The 26030-nt window shown below is 44.4% G+C and overlaps 1 protein-coding gene across 2 annotated transcripts in view; it reads right to left on the bottom strand.

Moving 5' to 3' along the window:
* The window catches only part of LOC149453567 (protein EFR3 homolog B), a 374541-nt gene that overhangs the window by 143909 nt on the left and 204602 nt on the right, over nucleotides 1-26030 (bottom strand). For both annotated transcript variants that reach the window (XM_089688184.1, XM_089688185.1), the window contains exons 2-3: nucleotides 13467-13543; nucleotides 595-722 (exon numbers count right to left, since the gene is read on the bottom strand). In XM_089688184.1, the coding sequence (XP_089544310.1) occupies nucleotides 595-722; nucleotides 13467-13543 (205 nt within the window). The remainder of the gene's footprint in view (nucleotides 1-594; nucleotides 723-13466; nucleotides 13544-26030) is intronic.

The following is a 26030-nucleotide window of genomic DNA, read 5'->3' on the forward strand; positions in this document are numbered from 1 at the left end:
CTGTATAGCAGTGCTGCACAGGGCTTGTGTTTTCCTGATGTTCTCTTTCAAAATATGAGAGAAATACAAGGACTCCCATTTCTCGTATCCTTTTGAAAATGCAATCAGCCTGGCAATCTCTGCCTTCAATGGGGTTGATTTCCGACAACCAGAGAGCGCAAAATCTGGTGCAGCTGTGCATGGTAGCCAATCAGCTTCTAACTTCAGCTTTATTACATCGAGTTTATATAGCGCCAAAGGGTTTGCTCAGCGCTGTACAAAAAAGCTTTGACAATAAAACCTGGCAGCTGATTGGTTTCTATGCAGAGCCGCACCAGATTTTGCACTTTCCAGATTTAATAAATCAACCCCAATGCCTCTGAATCATGAACCCCGGACAGTCATGCAGAAAGGAAAGAGGGTGAAAAATCAGAATCCTTTATTTCCTGTCTTGTTCCTGGTCAGTGACTTGAAAACACTGGAGCCAATGCACCAGAATGTCAGCCAGGCATCAGGAATTTTCAGGACAGCTTACATATTTCTCTCATAGTAGATATAGATTAATGGAAGTCTATCACTGTGTTCAGGATAAGTAACACGCCATAACGTCCTTACCCATAGCGGTGCCTGGCCACATCTCGACTCAGTCGCTCAGACAAGTAAGCCCCAATCCGGTCCAGCTTCTCCGGGGCTGACAGAGCGTAGAATGTCAGCTTCTCCATGTTTGCCTTGACCAGGCCATCCTGCAAATACCACAAAAAAGATGAGTGTGTTCTTCACCTGGCAGGTACCTCAGGGGTACTTCTAACATCATAGGGGCGGACTGACCATTTGGAAACTCGGGCGCTGCCCGACGGCCCGCGGTCAGTAGGGGGCCCCATGAGATGCCCCTGGTACCTTTTACATAGGCTTTTTTGAGTTTGGGCAAGGACACAGGAGTCCCATGATCCCCTATTGCCCGGGGGCCCCAGGAGTTGTCAGTCTGCCCCTGGTTCATCATAATTCATCAAAACAGTTTAGAACATCTAGTAGTAGTCAGTCACAATCATCTGGACTTGTTCTGTAATGTTGAAGACGTGTCATAGCTTTTCCAAGCCATTTCTTTAGTTCTAATGAGTGACAGGAACATAACCCAGCATTTATATCCACTCTGGGAGAACAGACACTTAATCCAATCACCGTGGAATGTGCAGATGTTGACTGTCCAAGAACAGGATGGGAGGTGAGAGAGCTATGGAACCACCTTGTTCTAGATACAACAACCTGTCCTTGGTGTCATGAGGTCTGCATAGGTGTCAGTCATTTGAGTCATATGTCTGAAAGTGTGCACTGTTGTCAAACTGGTGAGGTAGAGATGATCAAACAGCATTAAATGTGAAAAACAGATATCATTGAACACCCCCACCTCTGTTTAGGGATGGGTATTTCACTTGGATTACCTATTTCACACCTCTTGTGGTCCAGTTGTCCTTTCTGTCCTATGTGCACCTCACTGTCCTTGAAAGAATGATTAGGAAAACTGAGTGCAGAATCTGCACTCTTCTGTTGAACCAAAGACCTCATTCACACAGGTGTACCAATCCATGCACCCGTGAGAAAAGTCATCTTCACCCAGGCAGGATGCACTGGTGTTCCATGCAGCCCAACTGTTTAAATCAATGACAGATGGCCAGCTGCACAACCCAGCACAGATCTCCAAGCGCATCCCTGAGCTTACATCTGTGGGGATTGGATGCACGAATCAGGATGTAGTCTGTCTGTGATGCATTTGGAGATCCATACAGGTCCATGCAGCTGGGCCCCATCATTGATGTGAATGGGCTGCTTGCATGGAGCATCTGTGCATCCTGCGCAGGTAAAGACAGTCCTGCCCATGGGTGTACAGTTAGGCACACCCATGTGAATGAGGCCATAGTGTTCTCCACCTCATCCAGCATCATCTATCCCTTTCCTACCCTTCTTGACAGTCCCTGGCCCGCTCCTTTAATCAACTGGATTTCAATTCTTTCAATCATGGACAGGGGCGGACTGACAACTCATGGGGCCCCCGGGCAATAGGGGCTCATGGGGCCCCTGTGTCCTTGCCCAAACTCAAAAAAGCCTATGAAAAAGGTACCAGGGGAATCTCATGGGGCTCCCTACTGAACCCGGGCCCTCGGGCAGTGCCCGAGTTTCCAAATGGTCAGTCCGCCCCTGATCATAGAGGCTCAGCATGTGGGCATTAGCTAGGGCAGTCTACATGCAAAGGCAACCTGCATTGGAATGCCTACTCCTCCAGATAGACATCCACCCATCAAGACATTTCAATATTTGCATAACTCCTCCCAAGGGCCATCCCACTGCTTGCATGATGGCTCTTGAGAGGAGTACTGAGGCCGAGTGCTGTGATGTTTTCAGGAAGATATGTACCAGCTGGCCCGTCACCAGCCATGATCTGCCTGCATTGCAGAAAGAAGAACAGAGACCCCATGATTATGTCAATGGATCTATGATATAGCATGTATTGAAAACATATACATTTCATTAGCATATTAAGTTGGTGGAACTGGGAAGGCAAAATATGAGCCAAATTAATTTCAGCTTTAACACTTTTAAACATTCTGACAGCAAAATAGATGGTATGTACACATTTAAACGCCACACCACCTTTTTTTCCTTTTGGTGTGCTTATCAGATTCAACCTCAAATGCAAGAGCTCTAAATTCTGTAGCAGTAATGTGCTCATTTCCCTTTCTATATATGTATACTCCCTGGTGGCTCTCCATCTCCCCGTGTTTTGCTGGCTCAGCTGCTTTCTCTTTTATCGCTGCTGTGTGACACTAATAATTCCAATGACTTCTACTATGACCTTCTCAGCATCACTGGAGTTCATTAAAGCCGCCGGGCAGAATATGACTTCCTTCCGTTCGATGGCAGGAATCTCGTCTTACCCGGAGCAAGTGTCACGGTGTGCAGTGTTAATCCAAAGGACGCTGCATGGTGCCATATAAAAAGTGATATATATCTATACATGAATTGTATTGCTGAATGCTGACCTGGGTACAGAGCAAACACCGAGCAGAGGATCAATGTTATTGGCCTACTTTGTTAACCTAATCAACACCCTCTCCTCCTGCCCCCGCCGACTCTTCTCCACCTTCAACTCCCTTCTCTCTCCCCCCCCCCTCCTCCACTCAGTACCTCTCTCACCGCCCACGAGATTGCCACCCATTTCCACAACAAGATTGACGCTATCCGTAAGGACATCGTCAACTTGCAATCTACCTCCCCACCTAGCCTCCTCACCCCCGTCACCCCCTCATCCCCCCCTCCTCTGCCTTCACAACCGCACTGCCCCCCACCTCTCCCAATGCCCCGCCCACCATTACCCCCCCCCCCCCGCACTGCACTCCCTCAGCCCTGTCACTACTGAGGAAGTCGCCAAAGTCCTCTCAGAAGCCCGCCGCACTACCTGCCCCCTGGACCCTATCCCCTCTCAACTCCTCCAGTCACCCCCCGCCTCCCTCATCCGCTCCCTCACCCACATCTTCAATCTCTCCCTCTCTACTGGCGTATTCCCCTCCCCCCTAAAGCACGCGCATATCACCCCCATCCTCAAAAAGCCCTCCCTGGATCCCGCGGACCCCAACAACCTCAGACCCATCTCCTTGCTGCCACTCACCTCCAAGCTCCTTGAACGCATAGTCTACGATCGCCTAAGCTCCCACCTTACAGACAATAACCTCCTTGACTCACTACAGTCCGGCTTCCGTCCCCTACACTCCACTGAAACTGCCCTCCTCAAAATCACTAACGACCTACTAAACGCCAAAGCCAAGGGCGACTACTCTGTCCTCCTTCTCCTGGACCTCTCTGCGGCCTTCGACACAGTTGACCACCCCCTCCTCCTTAATAAACTACTCTCCCTTGGCATCAGAGACACCGCTCTCTCTTGGTTCTCATCCTACCTATCCCGACGCTCCTTCAGTGTCACCTACAATGGTGCCACCTCCCCCTCCCTCCCCCTCTCTGTTGGGGTCCCCCAAGGCTCTGTCCTTGGACCCCTTCTCTTCCCCATCTACACCTCCTCCCTGGGCAAACTCATACACTCTCACGGCTTCAACTATCACCTCTACGCTGACGACACCCAAATCTACCTCTCCACCCCTCTCCTCATCCCCACTATCTCCGCCCGCATCACTCACCTCCTAAATGACATCTCAGACTGGATGTCGCTACATTTCCTCAAGCTCAACCTCTCCAAAACCGAGCTCCTCATCTTTCCCCCTGCCAACACCCCCCCCCCATCCTATCCATCATCACCAACAACTCCACTATCACTCCTGCCCCGCAAGCCAAAGTCCTTGGCGTCATTCTTGACTCGAACCTCTCCTTCCAACCGCATGTCAAATCACTCACAAACACATGCAGGCTCCATCTTCGCAACATTGCCAAGATACGTACCTTCCTCACCCTTGACACCACCAAACTTCTAGTACACTCCCTCATCATCTCACGCCTTGACTACTGTAATTCTCTTCTCACCGGCCTACCCAAGTGCAGGCTCTCCCCGCTCCAGACCATCTTGAACTCAGCTGCCAGACTCATCCACCTCACCACCCGCTCCACCTCTGCCACCCCCCTCTGCCTCTCCCTCCACTGGCTCCCGATTGCCCAACGCATCAAATTTAAACTCCTAACCCTGACCTACAAAGCCGTTCAACACTGCCCCTGACTACCTCACCAACCTGATCCCCAAGTACCGCCCTACCCGTACCCTTCGCTCCTCACAGGGAGCTATCCTGCTCCCTGGTCTCCTCCTCCCATGCACGACTGCAGGACTTCTCCAGGTCCTCCCCCATCCTCTGGAACTCACTGCCCCAATCCATCAGACTGTCGCCTTCCCTCTTCACATTCAGGTGCTCCCTCAAAACCCATCTCTTCAGGGAAGCCTACCCCACCCTCACCTAACAGCCATTCTCCCTCTTTCCTCCCACCCCTCATTCCCCTCAGCCACTTCCTACTGTACCTTTACCCCCTCCCACCTAGATTGTAAGCTCGAAAGAGTAGGGCCCTCTTACCCCTTGTACGTTGTTTGTTGTTGTTGTACTGTGCCATGTATTGTCCCCCCCTCTATTGTACAGCGCTGAGCAAACCCTTTGGCGCTATATAAACTCGTAGTAATAACAATAATAATAATCGGGGGAAGAGGAAGAAGGCCTTAGAGTAAAGTGACCACAAGCATGACTCTAGTTATAAATACATGGTTCTGTTCACGGACAGAAGGAACTGTGTGTTTAAAGTGAACTTGTGGCCAGGCTTTTTTTTACATTTACATATTCTTAAAGTGGAACTAAAAGTATTTTATACCTATCTTTTCTCCAACGGTCCTGTCCCTCATCAGCATCTTCACCTGTGTGCCGGTTTTCAGGCAGCTTCATTGGCTGGCGCGGGATGATGTCACTCCTGTGCACACGCAGGAGGCCATCATTCCAGCACATGGAGATGGGGTAAGCTGAGCTGCACATGCACAGCTCAGTTTACATACTGGGGGATGCGGCAAACAGGTAAGTGTTGTTTATTGCAGCAAACAATGGTGGAACTTTAGTTCTGCTTTAACAAGCAGTAAATGAGCTGTGACAGACCCAGCAAGGACAGGGTCTTTTGGAGGAGACTGCAGGCTATCCTCTTGCCTACTGACTATGGGCTCTGGCATTGGAGGGGGCTCTATTCTTTGGGAGGTGTGTGCCTGGAGGACCTTTTGGAGTAATTTTATTTCAGATTCATGTCCATGTCTCCCCAAAACATGCAGACTCTGAGAACTGGAGAACCAGGATACAAATTTAAGGTCTCTATGCCCAAACCAGCATTGCCTGTTTCAAACCCTCTCCTAGACTCAGAGCAGATGTTAAAATAATCAGCTCAAAACAACCTGATGCTGAAGTCTCTTGCTGTAATCTGTTTATTAAGGTGGGATGTGTTTTCCGTTGTGTCTTTGTCCCATTGTTAATTGAGTTAATTGAGTCACCGACTGTTTATGTCTAAAGGTTCCTACATGATGGGATTAGTCTGGTGTCAACTTGACCTCCTTACCTAATCAGTGTGAGATGTTTATCCCAATGTTTAATATTTGTTTCTATTGTTAATGTGGGGACTGCTACTATTTCTGAAGGATATAAAAACCTGAATTTCTGTTCAATAAAGAGTTCCAGGATGCTTCTAAGCTAGTGTATTCTAGTTCTTGGGTGCAGTGGCCGGCTATAATACTTTGGTCCTGTGCTCCAGCAGTGAGGAAGCAGCTATCTGAGGGAAAAACCCAAGCAGGGTGCCATGCAGTTTGTCGCATCAGCTTTTAGGCTAGGTTTGCACTTTGCGTTCAGAAGCATGCGCAAGTTCCTGCACAGCGCATGTAGGCCAGGCCATTCCTTTCAATAGACTTTCTTACATGCGGGAAACATGCAAAAGAAGACCCTGATTCTTCTGCAAAATCAAGCCTCAATGAACTGCACATTAGCAGATGTATGGGGTGCCTGAAGGAAAGTTCAAAACCAATCTCAGAAAGTACTATTTTACTGAAAGGGTAGTTGATTCTTGGAATAAACTTCCAGCAGAAGTAGTGAGCCAGTCAACAGCAAACAGCTTCAAACATGCTTGGGACAAGCATAGATTTATACTCAGACAACCCCCCCCCCCCCCTCCAAAAAAAACCCCCAAACAAACCAAAAAACCAAAACAATAAAATGGGCAGACTCGATGGACCACTTGGTCTTTTTCTGCTGTCACCTTTCTATGTTAATAACAATTAATGGCACTGCCACGTGTCTGCTAAGTGGCAGCGCATTTCTGTGTGTGGCAGGAAAGCGCGCAAATTTGTATGCATGAGCCACTGAGTCACTGATGGAAGGGGGAACAGAGGGAGCATGGGGAGATAATCTGCTGAATCAATGGTAGGTGCTGGGTTACTGCTGAGGAAGGAGGGAGCTGATTAGCTGAATTAATTTTGGGAGAGAGGACGCTAAGCTGCTAAATCTGAGGATACACCAGTCGAACATTTTAATTTTAAGAACGCTCAATTGATTTCCTAATCGATAGGGGGATCATATCAATGTTCATTTTTTACCACAGTGATGAAAAAATTTGAAGAAGCAGTATGGAAATTTTTTCTGGAACTAACAAATTTCTAACAGTGTATGTGGCTTTTGTTCACTAAAGAGGATCTTCACTATAGAAAGATAACATTAAATGTTGGCATGTATCTATAAATTACATTATTTGATCACTTATTGGTTTAAGTCGAGTGACAGCAGCTTTTAATATAGGGATTCCATCTATATAAAGCGCAGGAGGATACCCCCAATCATTAAATGTTGGAAGCTACAAATATTGTAGCTTCTGACTTTTAATAAAAGGACACTTACCTATCCAGAGATTCAGACCTGTCTTCACCCGGGCTGGTTCTTTGCGAACCATAGAAAATAGAGGCCTAGAGAGCAATATGTATCGCCTGACGTACATAGTTTGCCCAGTAACCAAAAAACCTACAGCAAAAACTGTGAAAAGGGGTTCACAAAGAAAAGCGGTTACATAAAGGACAAATGCGATACTCAAATAGTATTCAAAGATATGCTTTATTGGCAAAGCTGCACATAGAGAACCCTTGTGCCAAGACTGCAAATAGCCATCACCTCAATAGTGGACATTACACAGGACAACCTTAAAATAAAAAAGAGACATCATGGCTGCTAGAAGTTTGCTACAGCAGCAGTCTCACTGACTTTCTCCTTGTCACTCTCTTATTACAGGATGGAGATATAATGCTACATCTTACAGTTGGTGCACAACATCTTATCTGCATAGTCCATCAAAGATCTATTCATCATTTTCACCTGATCCAGTTACTTAAAGAGACATTTTAATTCAGATCTGGCAGATAGCTATTTCTACATGCTGGCAGGGCTCTGCCATTTATATCCGAGACGGCGGTGGCCTTATGGATACTCTACCATTCAAGATAATACATCTATATATATATATAGCTTTCTGCTCATTACTATCTGCCTCTGGATGTTGACATACAGTCAGGTCCATAAATATTGGGACATGGACACAATTCTAACATTTTTGGCTCTATACACCACCACAATGGATTTGAAATGAAACGAATAAGATGTGTAACTGCAGACTGTCAGCTTTAATTTGAGGGTATTTACATCCAAATCAGGTGAACGGTGTAGGAATTACAACAGTTTGCATATGTGCCTCCCACTTGTTAAGGGACCAAAAGTAATGGGACAATTGGCTTCTTAGCTGTTCCATGGCCAGGTGTGTGTTATTCCCTCATTATCCCAATTACAATGAGCAGATAAAAGGTCCAGAGTTCATTTCAAGTGTGCTATTTGCATTTGGAATCTGTTGCTGTCAACTCTCAAGATGAGATCCAAAGAGCTGTCACCATCAGTGAAGCAAGCCATCATTAGGCTGAAAAAACAAAACAAACCCATCAGAGAGATAGCAAAAACATTAGGCGTGGCCAAAACAACTGTTTGGAACATTCTTAAAAAGAAGGAACGCACCGGTGAGCTCAGCAACACCAAAAGACCCGGAAGACCACGGAAAACAACTGTGGTGGATGACCGAAGAATTCTTTCCCTGGTGAAGAAAACACCCTTCACAACAGTTGGCCAGATCAAGAACACTCTCCAGGAGGTAGGTGTATGTGTGTCAAAGTCAACAATCAAGAGAAGACTTCACCAGAGTGAATACAGAGGGTTCACCACAAGATGGAAACCATTGGTGAGCCTCAAAAACAGGAAGGCCAGATTAGAGTTTGCCAAACGACATCTAAAAAAGCCTTCACAGTTCTGGAACAACATCCTATGGACAGATGAGACCAAGATCAACTTGTACCAGAGTGATGGGAAGAGAAGAGTATGGAGAAGGAAAGGAACTGCTCATGATCCTAAGCATACCACCTCATCAGTGAAGCATGGTGGTGGTAGTGTCATGGCGTGGGCATGTATGGCTGCCAATGGAACTGGTTCTCTTGTATTTATTGATGATGTGACTGCTGACAAAAGCAGCAGGATGAATTCTGAAGTGTTTCGGGAATATTATCTGCTCATATTCAGCCAAATGCTTCACAACTCATTGGACGCCGCTTCACAGTGCAGATGGACAATGACCCAAAGCATACTGCAAAAGCAACCAAAGAGTTTTTTAAGGGAAAGAAGTGGAATGTTATGCAATGGCACATATGCAAACTGTTGTAATTCCTACACCGTTCACCTGATTTGGATGTAAATGCCCTCAAATTAAAGCTGACAGTCTGCAGTTAAAGCACATCTTGTTCGTTTCATTTCAAATCCATTGTGGTGGTGTATAAAGCCAAAAATATTAGAATTGTGTCGATGTCCCAATATTTATGGACCTGACTGTATATCTCATCAAGGATCACCACGTTATACTTATGGCCTATCATAGGCCAGTCATTTACCTTGAGGACTGTGTCTTCTAACAATGATATTTGATTTATGGTTTACCAGTACCAGATACATATTTATGTCTTTATGGTCATTTTGTGATATCACTCTGCATGTATGATGTACATCCAAGTTGGTCTATTCCAGCCCCAAAGTATTGTCTTATGGGTCCCTATTTCCAGCTATTTTTGGAGTTTTACATGTCTTTATTATTGATGCATAGTCTATCATATGCTTTCATCTCATAAATATATCCCCACCGTGGTGGTGTACACCGATGTGCCTTTGCTATTGATGCAAAAGACCTGTGAGTCGTTGCCTCGATAGCATAGTACCACTTATCGCCTGCCATGATGCCTCTCTTTTTTATTTTAAGGACGTCTTGTGTATTGTCCACTATTGAGGTGATGGCTATTTGCAGTCTTGACTCAATGGCTCTGTATGTGCAACTTTGCCAATAAAGCATATCTTTGAATACTATTTTAGTATCACATTTGTCCTTTATGTAACCGCTTTTCTTTGTGAATCTCTTTTCATGGTTTGTGCTGCTGGTTCTTTTCCACTCTTTGGGTCCCTGGCTCTGGGGGAAGTCAGCTGTGACTCCTTGTGACATCACAGCCGGCTTCCAATTGCTTCTGTAAATTCCCCGCTGAGCTTTGTAAATGGTCCCAGAGCCTCCTGGGACCTGTGATGTGTCCAAAAGAGAGGGGAGGCCTAACTTGATCCAAGTAGAAGTGGGAGCAGGTACCTATCAAAACTAGATACCTGCTCCCTCCAAACAAATATGTATCAAATGTGGTAGAGGAGGGGGGGAAGCACATAAGCTGAATTCCCCTTTCGGGTGAAGTTCTTTAGGCTTTAAAGCCCATTCATTCCAACCCGTCAATGTACTGAGAATTATTCATACATTCATACAGATGTTTGTATCAATATTCACTAATCTACTAATGTATACCCAGCTTGAGTCACTGCTGGGAGTGGGAACAGGGGGTGAGCTGCTTAGTTGATGATGTGAGGGGGAAAAAGGTCACCTGAGTAGCTGAAAATTAAACTGAAAGTATTTTATATAGTATATTTTCAAGATGAATTACGCTACAGTGGCTGCAGCTACATAAGTCACAGAGAGATTGTTTTAAAAGCTCCTGGGATTGTTTACTGCTTGATGGGAATTAAAAGTCCATAGCCTGCCCACAGTTCTATTTTGTATCACCTTTTGGATAATGGTATTCCAGTTCTGTGTTAGAAAATTGGATAACATCAGGTTATAACAACTTATCATTTCTGGTTTTAATTCTTATTCTAAGTCCTCCTGCGCTTCTATGGAACCCCCCCTCCTAATTTTTCAGCTGCTAACACTCAAACTGGTACCCAAAACAGTGCTCAAATATATATTTAAATTAGTGTAGCGCTAAACATTCATTAAACCAAAATACTATTTATAAAATAAAAATAAAAACCATATATAATGCATATACTCTGTGATTAGTGCTATAATCCTCTCAGGGCATCGGCCCCTTCTTGTCTTCAGTCCACATCCCATCCAAGTCATGGCGGGTGATATAACTGAAACAGGGGAGCTCTACTCTCCATTAAGAGTTTGCAGAGAGTTGCTGGTGAGGATCCTATGAGGCACAGCAGTGAAGGTGTGGAGGAGGCCAAATAGGAGGAGTATCAGAGAGGTACCAAACCAGGATTCTTGAGGATCCAGAGTGATCTTAAAGGCTTGTAGGCCCCTAGGGGTCGTTGGAAGGAGGTGAGCAGGCATTGCAGCCGAAGTGGAAAGGAGTGTGTTTTTTACACGAGTGGCACTATATATATAAAGAAACACTGCATGTATATAAATATCACTTGGAGCATATTGATTTGGATTTGAACATTGGATGTTGAATTAAGTTGATGTGGCACCATCACATGATATTGATTTATTTATTTTTTTGAAGTGGCACTATCACAAAATGTATGTATAATTAATGGAATATGAGTTTCTATTGATTTTTGGGATATAGGAATACAGTTGTGTCCAAAATTATTCAACCCCCAATGCTGTAAAGGGGTTTAGGGACTATAGTGTACATTTGGAATTGTATTCAGAATCAAATCCTACAAGGACGTTGTAACTACCCAAATGCAACTAAAATGACATCAATTGTTTATGTAATACAGTAGTAAATGGTTCTTATGTGGTTTCTTCATTGCCACAATTATTCAACCCCTTAAAGACTACCACTCTGAAGAACAGAGGTTCATACAGGTGCTTTCCATCAGGTATTGAAAACACCTGTGGATGTCACCGAGCAGCAATCAAGCATAATAAGCACCAATTAGGCAGCTTTAAAATGACTGTGATACTCAGCTCCTTCTAGACATTTACTGGTGTGGTTACAAACATGGTGAAGGCAAGAGAATGGTCCAGGAAGACAAGAGAAGAGGTGATTTCTCTTCACAGGAAGGGCAATGGCTATAAGAAGATTGCAAAGATGTTAAACATACCAAGAGACACCTTAGGAAGCATCATTCGCAAATTCAAGGCAAAGGGCACTGTTGAAACGCTACCTGGTCGTGGCAGAAAGAAGATGCTGACTTCGACTGCTGTGCGCTACCTGAAGCGTAGAGTGGAGAGAAGTCCCCGTGTGACTGCTGAGGAACTGAGAAAAGATTTGTCAGATGTGGGTACAGAAGTTTCAGCCCAGACAATAAGACGCACACTGCGTAATGAAGGCCTCCGTGCCAGAACTCCCAGGCGTACCCCCTTGCTGTCTCCAAAGAATAAGAAGAGTCGACTGCAGTATGCCAAAAGCCATGTGGACAAACCACAAAAGTTGTGGGATAGTGTTCTGTGGACTGATGAAACAAAATTAGAACTGTTTGGGCCCATGGATCAACGCTATGTTTGGAGGAGGAAGAACAAGGCCTATGATGAAAAGAACACCTTGCCTACTGTGAAGCATGGTGGAGGGTCAATCATGCTTTGGGGCTGTTTTGCTTCTGCAGGTACAGGGAAGCTTCAGCGTGTGCAAGGTACCATGAATTCTCTTCAGTACCAGGAGATATTGGATGGAAACGTGATGCAGTCCGTCACACACCTGAGGCTTGGGAGACGTTGGACCTTTCAACAGGACAATGATCCCAAGCATACCTCCAAGTCCACTAGAGCATGGTTGCAGAGGAAAGGCTGGAACATTTTGGAGTGGCCATCGCAGTCACCAGACTTAAATCCGATTGAGAACCTCTGGTGGGACTTAAAGAAAGCAGTTGCAGTGCGCAAGCCTAAGAATGTGACTGAACTGGAGGCCTTTGCCCATGAAGAATGGGCGAAGATACCCGTAGATCGCTGCAAGACACTTGTGTCAAGCTATGCTTCACGTTTAAAAGCTGTTATAACTGTAAAAGGATGCTGTACTAAGTACTAAGATTGAATGTCACTTGGGGGTTGAATAAAACTGATAATGCTGTGAGCACAGAAAAGACATTTGTGGTTATTTCATTATAACTGTTATGTTATATTTGTCTGACCTACAAGTGCCTCTTTAATGTAAATGTAAGCAAGATGACTGAATGATCAAAAGCAATGTCAAACTGGCCAAAACACTCAATTTCAGTGGGGGTTGAATAATTTTGGACACAACTGTATATGTATATGTATTAAGTGGCATGCAAGAGCACTGAGAGGATTATAGCACTAATCACAGAGTATATGCATTATATATGGTTTTTATTTTTATTTTATAAATAGTATTTTGGTTTAATGAATGTTTAGCGCTACACTAATTTAAATATATATTTCTGGTTTTAAGCCTGACACTGGACTGGACTGTAGGACTCACTTCCCAGCAGGTGTGCAGTCTCCTGTGTAGATGGGGTCGGGAGCTGCTGCTTGACTGAATTGAATTGTGTGTAATGCTGGGTTTGATGTTCAGCATGCAGTGCAATTTATTGAGTGTTATTAAATACAAAATACCACATATAGTGGTTTTTAATGTATTGTCTACATGGATTGGTGTGACAGCCTGATCAAAAAAAGCTCCTTACCTCTGAATCTTCAGGGAAGATGTTATCGACTAGCCTCTTGTAGCGAGGACGCAGCGCTCCACAGCAGCCACACACACCTACAAAACAGAAAATGCCAGAACATTCATTACAGGATGCTAGATGGGCAGAAGCTTCAGTTCCACATATGCCATTTGAACACCTGTAGCGCTTGAACTTTTCAATATTTTTTAGATTTACATATAAAAGTGCTCAGTTGTGTTTTAATGCTTCAAGAATCTTTTATTCTAAGTGTAGTATTTTATTATTTATAAACCTAGGGGCAGCCATATTTTCTTATTACATGTGCAGGTTTTGCTTCCTGCTTTGCAATGCTACACAATAGCTGTGCTTTACTGCTTCTTTTCACAAACCAGGTAATTAACTGAAAACAACGCCCTCCATGTGAGGTTCATATGTTATCTCAAAGGTTAAAGCTGAACTCCAGCATTTCCTTTTTTTCCCCACACTTGTAGCAAATCCGTTCCTGTGTTGAAACAGATCCCTCTCAATTACCTGCAAACTTGCATCTCCAAAATATAACCCTGTGAAGCTGCAGCAGCTATCTTGAGCCCACCTTCATTTTTCTGTCTTAAATACTTCAATTGTCACCATTCCTCTCCCCTCCTAACCTATGTCGTCATTGATCCGTCCCTCACTGCAAATAGTTTTCTCATCCATGAATCATTTTGTTCCTGAGAATGAAATGAACACATCCCCAGCATCCCTTTAGAGATTCATGCTTCCTAGGTGGTGCAAACTGTAGCCGTGCAATCTGCAGATCAGTTGATTGATTAAAAATCAAGTAACTAATCAGCAGGTTGCACCACCCAGTGGCAAGCTGGGAGGAGCACACACATCTAAAGGGATACTGGCGATGTGTTCTTTCATATAAATTTCTTGAAAGACAATCCAAGGCAGTGTGCTATAACATTTATAGGGGCCTGCTATCCTATCCCACCTAAAACCAGCGGACAGACCTAGTTTCAAAAGAGGTATTTTTTTAAGACAAAGTTTTCTGATTGACTAGGGGGGACTAGGGAAGGTATTATATGTTTATATTTCACTTCACCTTGGAATGTAGAGCTAAACCTTATTCCCAGTGTTCATATATAATTGCAAGGTGCAGAGCTCCTTAAGGAAAAGGAAAGTATTTTAAATATCTAATTTTGTAAAAATAAATAAATAAGCAATTGTGACAAAGAGCTAAAATAGAATCCATGCAGCACAGATAGCAGATAACAGAAATTATATATATATATATATATATATATAATTGAAAGGTGCAGAGCTCCTTAAGGAAAAGGAAAGTATTTTAAATATCTAATTTTGTAAAAATAAATAAATAAATAAGCAATTGTGACGAAGAACTAAAATAGAATCCATGCAGCACAGATAGCAGATAACAGAAATTAGTGCTGTACTTCATTGTCTGTAATTGGGGATGAATAATCCCCAGAGAGGTATTGTATCCTGTGTATTGTGTGATCTGTACAAAGCTCCGCATAGCTGTATTCTGCATTATCTGAAGAACAGAGGGTCATAGAGGACAATGCTGAACAGCTATGAGCTAGTGAGAAACGTTAAGAGCGCCACTCTCTCATCCTCGCACCTTGCCAAACGCTCCAGAGACTCTCCGCTCCTCAGCAATAGGTTACAGGGCTCCCACAGAATCTAGATGTACTGACTAATGGGAATAACTCCGACCTGTGCACTGACGTGCGACTTGTCACGTATCACACTCCAGGGAACGTGGCTCTCCCGGGCTCTGAAATACTTTATGTAAACTCTTCTTAAAATGCAGCTCCAGGAGATAAATAAAATCAGCCAGTGGACTGATATTACCAAAAACACTCAGAAAACCCACTCAGATATCATTCACTTTTATATATTCTGTGGTGGGCCTGCAGCCTCTTGCCAGTCATTCTGTGCTTTACAAAAAAGCTTTGGTCTAGAAAGCTGCCTTAAGAAGAGTTGCTAATAACTATGTGATCACACCAATAAAGCATGCATGTCTGGGGCCCAATATTTAAAAGAGGCTCAGATGGTGGAGTTGGGAATCGCTGACCTGAAGAATCAGAGTTGTGATGTATACAAGCAATACAAAGGGTGAGTAGGCTGCCTCCCACGACTGAACCATTTCTCCATATTACATTTCCTTGTTTAGATTGTACCTTTAAAAATTTGGTCCAATTAAATTATCACTTGGACAGAATCAAGGAACTATGAAACACAAACAGTAGATAAAGTCCAAGGGCTCCATGTAGTCTGAACACTCATTTTATCCGATATATTATCCAATTTAAAATGCTTCGCCCACCTGCACAAATACTAAAGGTAAGAATTCTGGGTGATTCACAGACAATAAGTTAGATTTTATACTCAAATGTAACTCATCCTAAACACCACAGGGAATATTATTTTTAATTGATGAACGAGGAGTTAAACTACCTAACAGTCTCTTCTATTTCTTGGAGATTGTGAGATCTTTTTGCTGAACTCGCATGGTTGTTGCTGTGCCCATTATGAGGGGTTCCCACCATTCCTGCACTGAGTCCCTGTGTCTGTACTCCTGCTGTGCCCATTATGAGTGGTTCCCACCATTCCTGCACTGAGTTCCCTGGTCTGTATACCTGCTGTGTCCATTATGAGGGGTTCCCACCATCTCTGTACTGAGTTTCTGTGTCTGTACTCCTGCTGTACCCATTATGAGGGGTTCCCACCATTCCTGCACTGAGTCCCTGTGTCTGTACTCCTGCTGTGCCCATTATGAGTGGTTCTCACCATTCCTGCACTGAGTTCCCTGGTCTGTATACCTGCTGTGTCCATTATGAGGGGTTCCCACCATCTCTGTACTGAGTTTCTGTGTCTGTACTTCTGGTTTGCCCATTATGAGTTGTTCTCACCATCCCTGTGCTGAGGTTTCAGGTCTGTACCCCTGCTTTGCCCATTATGAAGGGATCCCACCACTCCTGCACTTAGTTCCTGTGTCTGTACACCTACTGTGCCCAGACAGCTATCCCTAACAGCCGGGAGGGCAGACCATCTGGGAGGGGTGGTGAGGGTAGTGCAGGAAGGCCTAGACAGTTGGTGGTAATAGGGGATTCTATAATCAGAAAGACTGATTATTATTATTATTATTATACAGTATTTATAAAGCGCCAATAGTTCGCTCAGCGCTGTACATTACAAAGGGAGACAGAACATGTGACAGAACAATACCAATACAATGCAAAACATGAGGGGATCGAGGGCCCTGCTCTTTCGAGCTTACAATCGATAGAATAATTTGTCGCCTCAACCGAATGGTTTGCTGTCTCCTTGGTGCCAGGGTTCGGCACGAGGTGGACCGGGTTGATAAATTACTTTGAGGGGCTGGGCATGACCCAGCTGTCTTGGTCCATGTTGGAACCAATGACAGAATACATGGAAGGTGGAGGCTCCTTAAGAATCAATTTAAAGAACTAGGCTGCAAGTTGAAGGGAAGGACCTCCAAGGTGATATTCTCTGAAATATTACCTGTGCCATGCGCAACTCAGGAAAGACGGGGAGATTAGAGAACTCAATGCATGGCTGAAGACCTGGTGTAAGAGGGAAGGATTTGGGTTTTTAGAGCACTGGGCTGACTTCTCATTGGGATGCAGCCTATATGCTAGAGATGGTCTCCACCTAAATGGAAGGGGGTCTGCAGTGCTGGGGGAGTTTTATGGGAAGGCTGGAGGAGTATTTAAACTAGGATTGAGGGGGGAGGGAGAATTCGATAACAGGGTAGACAGATCAGACAGGGGTCAGTACTTATTGGTGGGTGGAATGGGGAAAGATGGGGGGAGGGGTATGGCAGATGATAAGAAGGCTCCCATGTTACAAACAACCATTGGAATTGGTACCATTTGTATGAAAATAAAAAATGTGCAAAATATGTGTGAACAAGGTGTCAATGTATTAAAGTGTTTGTTCACCAATGCCAGAAGTCTGTCACGCAAAAGAGGTGAGTTGGAAGCTTTGGCGCATGAAGAGAACTATGATTTAATTGGTATTGCTGAATCTTGGCTTCATTCTTCACATGATGGGCCATTAATATTCCTGGCTATGTTCTGTTTCGGAGAGACAGGGTATATAGGAAAGGTGGTGGTGAATGTCTCTATGTGAGAAGTGATCTCAGAGTGTGAAAAAGGACCTAGTTGATGGAGAATGTGATGAGGCTGAAGTATTATGGGTGGAACTGCACATGGGGGTGCGTACTACAAAGGTAATCATTGGAGTTTGTTATAGGCCTCCCAGTGTTAATGAGGAGGTGGAGACTCAGCTTCTTGCACAAATCAAAAGGGCTGCAAGGGCTGAGACAGTGATAATAATGGGGGATCTAAACTACCTGGAAATTGACTGGAGTAATGGTAATGCAGGAACAGTTGAAGTCTCCAGTGACCCCAGAGCATCCTGTGTCTCCAGTGACCCCAGAGCATCCTGTGCCTCCAGTGACCATAGAGTATCCTGTGCCTCCAGTGACCATAGAGTATCCTGTGCTTCCAGTGACCATAGAGTATCCTGTGTCTCCAGTGACTTGAGAGCATCCTGTGCCCCCAAGTGACCCGAGAGCATCCTGTGTCTGCTGTGACCACAGAGCATCCTGTGTCTCCAGTGACCCCATAGCATCCTATGTCACCCAGTGACCCCAATGCATCCTGTGTCGCCCAGTGACCCCAGAGCATACGGTGTTACTCAGTGATGCTAGAGCATCCTATGTCTCCAGTGACCCCACAGCAACCTATGTCACCCAGTGACCCCAAAGAATCCTGTGTCACCCAGTGACCCCAGAGCATCCTGTGCCTCCAGTGACCCCAGAGCATCCTGTATCTCAATTGAGTCCAGAGCATCCTGTGTCTCCAGTGACCGCAGAGCATCCTGTGTCTTCAGTGACCCCAGAGCATCCTGTGCCTCCAGTGACCCCAGAGCATCCTGTATCTCAATTGAGTCCAGAGCATCCTATGTCTCCAGTGACCGCAGAGCATCCTATGTCTCCAGTGACCGCAGAGCATCCTGTGTCTCCAGTGACCCCAGAGCATCCTGTGTCTTCAGTGACCCCAGAGCATCCTGTGCCTCCAGTGACCCCAGAGCATCCTGTATCTCAATTGAGCCCAGAGCATCCTGTGTCTCCAGTGACCGCAGAGCATCCTGTGTCTCCAGTGACCATAGAGCATCTTGTGTCTCCAGTGACCGCAGAGCATCCTGCGTCTTCAGTGACCCCAGAGCATCCTGTATCTCAATTGAGTCCAGAGCATCCTGTGCCTCCAGTGACTCCAGAGCATCCTATGTCTCCAGTGACCGCAGAGCATCCTGTGTCTTCAGTGACCCCAGAGCATCCTGTGTCTCCAGTGACCGCAGAGCATCCTGTGTCTCCAGTGACCCCAGAGCATCCTGTGTCTCCAGTGACCATAGAGCATCTTGTGGCACTGTGACCCTTGGATATACAGTATCTTCTCATGACTCCTTTGCATCCTGGGCACCTCCATCACCCCTGCATCCCCATGCTGCCCCAGGTACGCTCTTCTACTTCCTGGACGGACCTGTTCCCATTCCTGTCCGTGACACAGATAACATCTAAGCAGAAATATGACCTATTCAGCTACTTTGCACTCTGGAAAAACTATCAAGCACTCTTACACACTTTGGGAGTATTGCTAGTAGGTTACAACAAGCAGCTATTACAGGGACATGCTCAGCGCAGAGACAGATGTGACTTGTTTGGCCCTCAGAAGTCTATGTACGCCTAGCCCTAGACCAACCAAGCCAAGAGAACACTGGAAGGAAAATGCTTGAACTGCAGCAATATTTCATTGTAGAGGGCTCCCTGACTCTCCTTTATTTTCCCTCTGGCTCCAAAGAAACATGCAGGTCAGACGCAGCATCCATCGTCAATAAAAATGAATGTATTTCTGGCTGACGCAAGGCACAGCAATAAAACACTACAATAATTCATTACTCTAAGTATGCTTCATTGGCCTACAAATCTGCTGTAGATGGATGGATCCAGACCAGCAAGCAAAGAGGTATTTATTAGTATTTTTCATCATAAAAGCTGCGATAATCCTGCAGCAAGTGGTCATTTTATATCATTACTTCAATATTATACTGATAAAATATCAGAATAATGTGCGACACCTAAAGTAGATATAAACCCAATCGCTACAATCTAACATAAACTCTTAACATGTCATTTCAAAAGTTATTTTAAATGTACAGCTTTCATTAAAGTAATCCCTGATGATCCTGCCATGAAAGTCTTTGTTCAGGCACTTCTTGTTATAGGGTGACAACACTCTGTTCCTGCCTCCCATCTGTTCTCCCGTGTTGTCACCAAGGCTTCCAATGGAGACTGCGAGTGGCTGTTTCAACTCACATTCCACTGTTGTCACCAGGGGCGGACTGACCATTTGGAAACTCGGGCACTGCCCGAGGGCCCGGGGTCAGTAGGGGGCCCCATGAGATGCCCCTGCTACTTTTTTCATAGGCTTTTTTGAGTTTGGGCAAGGACACAGGGGCCCCATGATCCCCTATTGCCTGGGGGCACCATGAGTTGTCAGTCCGCCCCTGGTTGTCATCATTATGAAAAACCAATAAGGAGAAATGGCAGGCAACCATTGCTAGGATGCATGTAGACAGGAAGTGGCTGTAAAGAGGTTGTGGATGATCAGCAGCACTAAGATGAAACAAACAGTTTAAAAAAAAAAGATAAAACATGTATTTTATTAAGAATAGAAAACTGTACAACGTTTTCTTCAAATTCTTTACTGTTAGGACTGGTTCCATTAGCACACACACTCTGCAATTTCCACTCAGTCCTATAGAAATGTTGTGCCATAGGAGTAGAGACTCTCTATAAGACTGAATGAAGATAGCAATGCACATCCACAGGACGAACCTGACCTGACATTGCAGAATGGGAAGAAGAGGCTGCTTATCACGCTTAGCCTGGTTTCTCTGGAGGGGAGACAAGTAGGCATAAGACTTTATGAGGAATGGGCTGAACAGGAACCTGAGTCCACTACCTGTAAGTGAATTAAAGGACTGGCTGTCACTTTCAGAAAGCATCAGTAAGCTCCAGTCTGTGCCTGTTTAAGAAGCATAGTGACAGCATATACCACCTCCCAAGACATGTATACTTACCCAGCCAAACGTTCACTGTAGCATCACGTAAGCGCCAGAGTCCACCAGTGTCAGAACCTAGACGGGGGGTTGCTCTCACGGAATCCTTCACCTAACAGTGTTTGGGCTTTAGTATAAGCCACTCAGGCTCATGCACAATCACATAGGGGAGGTCACTTTCTCCCTAAGACTAGGACCCCTGCTACATTAGCAAGGACCCTGGCAGTGCATGTGTGCTGGAGCTCCCTCCTGTCACCTTTTTAGATCTTGGCGTCAAGAAGACTTGTCAGAAGTGACCAGGGGCGGACTGACCATTTGGAAACTCGGGCACTGCCCGAGGGCCCGAGGTCAGTAAGGGGCCCCATGAGATGCCCTTGGTACCTTTTTCATAGGCTTTTTTGAGTTTGGGCAAGGGACACAGGGGCCCCATGATCCCCTATTGCCAGGGGGGCCCCATGAGTTGTCAGTCCGCCCCTGGAAGTGACTCATGTTGATAAGAGAGAAATACATCAGCAGAGAAAAATGACACTTAGTGCCTTGGAGAGAGGCAAGTAAACACTATAGAAATATGTGCCTTGTTCAGATTTCATGTCTGAGGTTCACAACCACTTTAATGCAGAGTTCTACTCAAAAGTGGAAGCTTCGCTTGTTTGCCTCCTCCCCCCCTCCACTGCCATATTTGGCACCTTTTGGGGGGAAGGGAGGAGCGGATACCTGTTTTTGACTTCCACTTCTGGCTCAGTTTGCCACGGCGAAGTGAGCCAGAAGTTCGGTCCCCCTCCTTCCTCCCGCAGTCTCCTGGGAACCTTCACAGGACCAATTAGAATGCACAGCGCGACTCGCGCATGCGCAGTGGGCACCCTGCTGTGAAGCCGCAAGCTGTCACAGCCTGGTGCCCACAGTTGTGATGCTGGCGCCGGGGAGAGAAGAGACAGAGAAGGGACGGCACAGGTGAGCACATCGCTGGACCCTTGGACAGGTAAATGTGTGTTTTTTAAATGTCATCAGCTACAGTTTTTGTATCTGCTGACTTTTAACAAACACTAAACTGACTGGAACTCCGCTTTAAGCTTACTTTTTTGGTGTGTTTGCTAAATCTGGTGGCTGCCTCTCACAGGAAAACTGCTAACAGGTCTTATCCAAACAACGAGCTAACACTACAAAAGCAGATCAGATGGATAGGCCATCACCCAACTATTAAGCCCTACTTCCCAAAGAGGTCTCACTACAAGGAAAACGGCCTCATTATTTACAGTTTTTCAATTCTATTAATATTATACATGATTTACACTTTACAAAATAAGGGGAGACAATATACTATAATTCAATACAAGAGGGTTAGGAGCAGGGGCGGACTGATAACACATGGGGCCCCCGGGCAATAGGGGATCATGGGGCCCCTGTGTTCTTGCCCAAACTCAAAAAAGTCTATGAAAAAGGTACCAGGGGCATCTCATGGGGCCCCCTACTGACCCCGGGCCCTCGGGCAGTGCCCAAGTTTCCAAATGGTCAGTCCGCCCCTGGTTAGGAGGGCCCTGCTCATGACAGTTTACAATCTAAAAGGGATACCAAAGACAGTATCTATGTTACTTGTGTCATTAAGTTGAGGCAGGATAGACCTCTCTGAAGAGATAGATTTTCAGGGATCGCCTAAAGGCATAAAGAGTAGGAGATAACTAGACAAATTGGGGTAGGGAGTTCCAGGAGATGCAAGAGGCTCTAGAAAAGTACTGGAAGTGACCATGGGAGGAGATGATGAGGGAGGTGGAGGTCTTGGGAGGAGCGAAGAGATGAGATTGGTGATGTAGCTCAGGCCAGAGCTGTGGATGGCTTTGTATGTTCTTGTTAGCATTTTGAACTGTATTTGTTAGGTGAGCAGAAGCCAATGGAGGGATGAGCAGAGAAGGGTTGTAGACACTGAACAATTGGCAAGGCAAATGAGTTTTAAACGATCCCTTTGACAAAAAGGCTCTGTATGTCTTTTGAACTTCTTCTTCAACATTACGCAAGCCCATCCCTCAAATATCTTCACTATATCTTTGGCCTTTTACTAACCAAAGGGTAGGGCCGCAACCCCTATTATATTGCATAGTGGAAGCAGGAGTTGGAGACTTCATGGAAGTGAGATTCTGAAAGCCTTTGTTAATACACATAAGCTCACCTGAGTCACTGAGATACAAGGAAAAGGCTATTAAATGCTAATCCATTGGTACAAATGTCCTTACAATCTACACTTAGAAGAACGTAGAAACAATACCTCCCGGCTACTAGAGTTGTAAGGCAGCAAAGACAATGTTACATGTCTGGTAGAGTTGCCCTTGTATCAAGTGGCTCTAGGAGGCCTTATTTAACATGGGGAGACCATAAACAATTGTCCAAAATAGCCCTACTACTGAGCGTACCTTACCATACCCCTAAGTCTTTACTTTGCATTTTTGTTTTGACCATGCACACACTTATCCCGAGACACTCATTCATCCACCATTCTAATCATACCGAATTGGGTATGAGAACATTCGTGCTGATGTGAATGAAAAACCCACCTATATGATACCCAAGACCATTTCAAAAATCTTTAGAGCCCTTAGATTCTCTACAAGAGCACTGAGGAGTACTGCACCCTCTCTACTCTGTAGATGGGGAGGTTTTACAACTATACCTATACAGGAACAAGTGGAGTCCCTGACTATTATAAGAATGCCAAGATTCTCTTTATGTGGCAGCCCAGAAAAAAAGGCTGGTGCTCCACCATATTCCTGAATGGTGTAGGCCACCTCAACCCCAATACATACCGGAGTTGTAACACTGCTCCCTCCTCCCCACCTTCTATCCAGACCCTGTTCCAAAATTCCCTCTCCTCACCCACCTCAACCCCTTACTTCCCATCCTCTCTATTATTATCCACACCCCCCCCCCCCTCTCAGAAGAGATACTTTTTCAGAGAATGCCTAAAGCACAGCCATCCAAGGCAGTGTGCTTACAGTGAAGCACAACTGACACGGCACCCTAGTAAAACACTCCCCGCACACAGTTAACCCTTTGATCACCCCTCATGTTAACCCCTTCCTGCCTAGTGCCATTAGTACAGTGTTAGTGCTTTTTTTTTTTAGCACTGATCACTTTATTGGTGTTACTGGGGATGTCAGTGACCCCAAATCAGTTCCCCCCCAGTGTTAGAATGCCCACTACTAGTGAAAAAAATAATTCCAGTATCTATACCGCCATTTGTAAATGCTATAACTTTCACATAAACCAATTAATTTACATGTATTGGGATTTTTGTTGTAGCAAAGACATGCAGAATTCATATTGGCCTAAATTTATGACGAAATTTGATTTTGAACATTTTTTTACTGGGCGTGTTTAGCCTCCTTGGCGTTCTAACTAATCAATATTTTTGAATGTCAAAGCGGTACATTTTTTGCATAGAAATTTGTTGGTAGGCCTGTAATTCTTAGGAATAACTCATCTAAATCTGCCAAAACAAAAGTCTAGTAAACATCCCGGGTATGATAAAGTTTGAAACACGAAATCATAAATTATAATATAATAAATAATTATAAAAAATAATAATAATACATTTAATTCAATAATGTCATCAAACCAAATACATTGAAATTTGAAACAGCGCATCGCTGAGCTCAGTCACAGAATCGTTTTCAGTGTCTGATGACGAATTTCCCCACAAATCATTATCACTCAATTCTGCAAGTAGTTCTGATTTACTATAGCTGTTCTCTAGCTGGTCTAAAACCGCTTTTGACCTAAAGGGACGCTTTTTGGACGCCATGGACATTTCTCAGTTTCCAGGCAGAAAGAACGATAAAAGTGCAGGCAGGGCACAGGACAAAGCACTAGGAAAACAATTTAGGTGAAATGGGTTGACACAGTAATGTAATATTAACAGATTACAGTGTATTGTGTGTCTGTCAAATTTTTACTTTTTTGAATCTCCCGCCAGTTCCGCTCCCCGTACGTCCCAACGCTTGCAGGGAACGGAACCCGGAAGATGGATGCCGGCTGGGGGACACAGCGGGAGGACCTCGCGGGATCGTGGGGCAAGGTAAGGCTCAAGGGATCACTGCAGTGTAATCTCAAGTGTTGCTTGGGGTTACTGCTTTTGGTACTGAAATTAACCCCGAGTCACACTTGGGATTACCGCCAGGAAGGTTAATAGCAAAAAGTAAAAAAAATTGTTTTTTCCTCAAAATTGTCTGCATTTTTTTTATAGCGCAAAAAATAAAAACCGCACGGGCGATCAAATACCACCAAAAGAAAGCTCAATTTGTGGGAAAAAAAGGATGTAAATTTCATTTGGGTGCAGCGTTGCATAACCGCACAATTGCCAAAGAAAAGAAGCACCGTTATGCAAAAAATGGCCTGGTCAGGAAGGGGGGTATATCCTCAGGAGGACAAATGGTTAAAAAAGTCCTGGATTCTTTCCTTGATACACAGAACATAAATGGATACTAAACTTTTAGGTAAAGTTGATCCAGGGAATATCCGATTGCCCCTCAGAGGATCAGGAAGGAATTTTTTTTTGGTTTGTTTGAACTGGATGGACTTTTGTCTTTTTTCAGCCAGACTAACTATGTAACTATGTAAATGTTTTCTTTTTTGTTTTAGATAGGCTAGAGAGATTTTAATATTTACGTTTATTTTTTGCTGTCTGTATCTTCTTGTGGATCTCCTGCAGACGCCAAACGAAGCAAGAGAAAACCTCTAAACAAACAATTGGAATTCCCCTCTTGGACAGGAGTCAGTAAAAAGGTGCCTCCATGTAGACATATGCACCCTGGAAATGTTTGTTTCATTTCATTTCGGATGCATGTGTTCATTGAAGAACCGATTCATTTGCGGATATTTGTTTTGTATCTTCTGCATTAGTTTCATATATTCATTGGTCCGGGTGGATTTGAAAAACTTTGCAGTTTTCCTGGAAGATTGCTATGTATTCAATATATTGTCGAATCAGACGGATTTCAATCAAAAGGATTTCTTATTTTTGGACTCTAGTACAACCCATCAAGAGAAATGGCAGCAGCTGACTTGACAATATCGGCTGGTGTCCTGTGCATCTGAATTAAAGAATGGAACGAAATTCAGATCCATTAGTTATCCGAATCCGAATTATCGAATGTATTAAAAAATTGAATTAATTTCCCCATGGGCCCGAACTACTATCGCATCATGTGACCAAATTAAATGGATAAAACAAATGCATTTGTTAATTTCGTTATAATTTTCTTTTCTTATTCGTTTTTGTTGACATTTGTTACTATGTCCATTTGGAGATTTGTATGCATCGAATCTCCAAAAATCAAATTTTTGCAAAAAATCGATTTATTACTAAACTAAATGTACACATCTTAAATAAAGGAATGCGCTACTATTTATTTAAGTTATAGCACTAAGAAATTTATT

The sequence above is a fragment of the Staurois parvus genome, unplaced genomic scaffold (genome assembly GCF_062004578.1).
Source record: "Staurois parvus isolate SC_StPar_1 unplaced genomic scaffold, SC_StPar_1.0 ptg000448l, whole genome shotgun sequence".
Taxonomy (NCBI): domain Eukaryota; kingdom Metazoa; phylum Chordata; class Amphibia; order Anura; family Ranidae; genus Staurois; species Staurois parvus.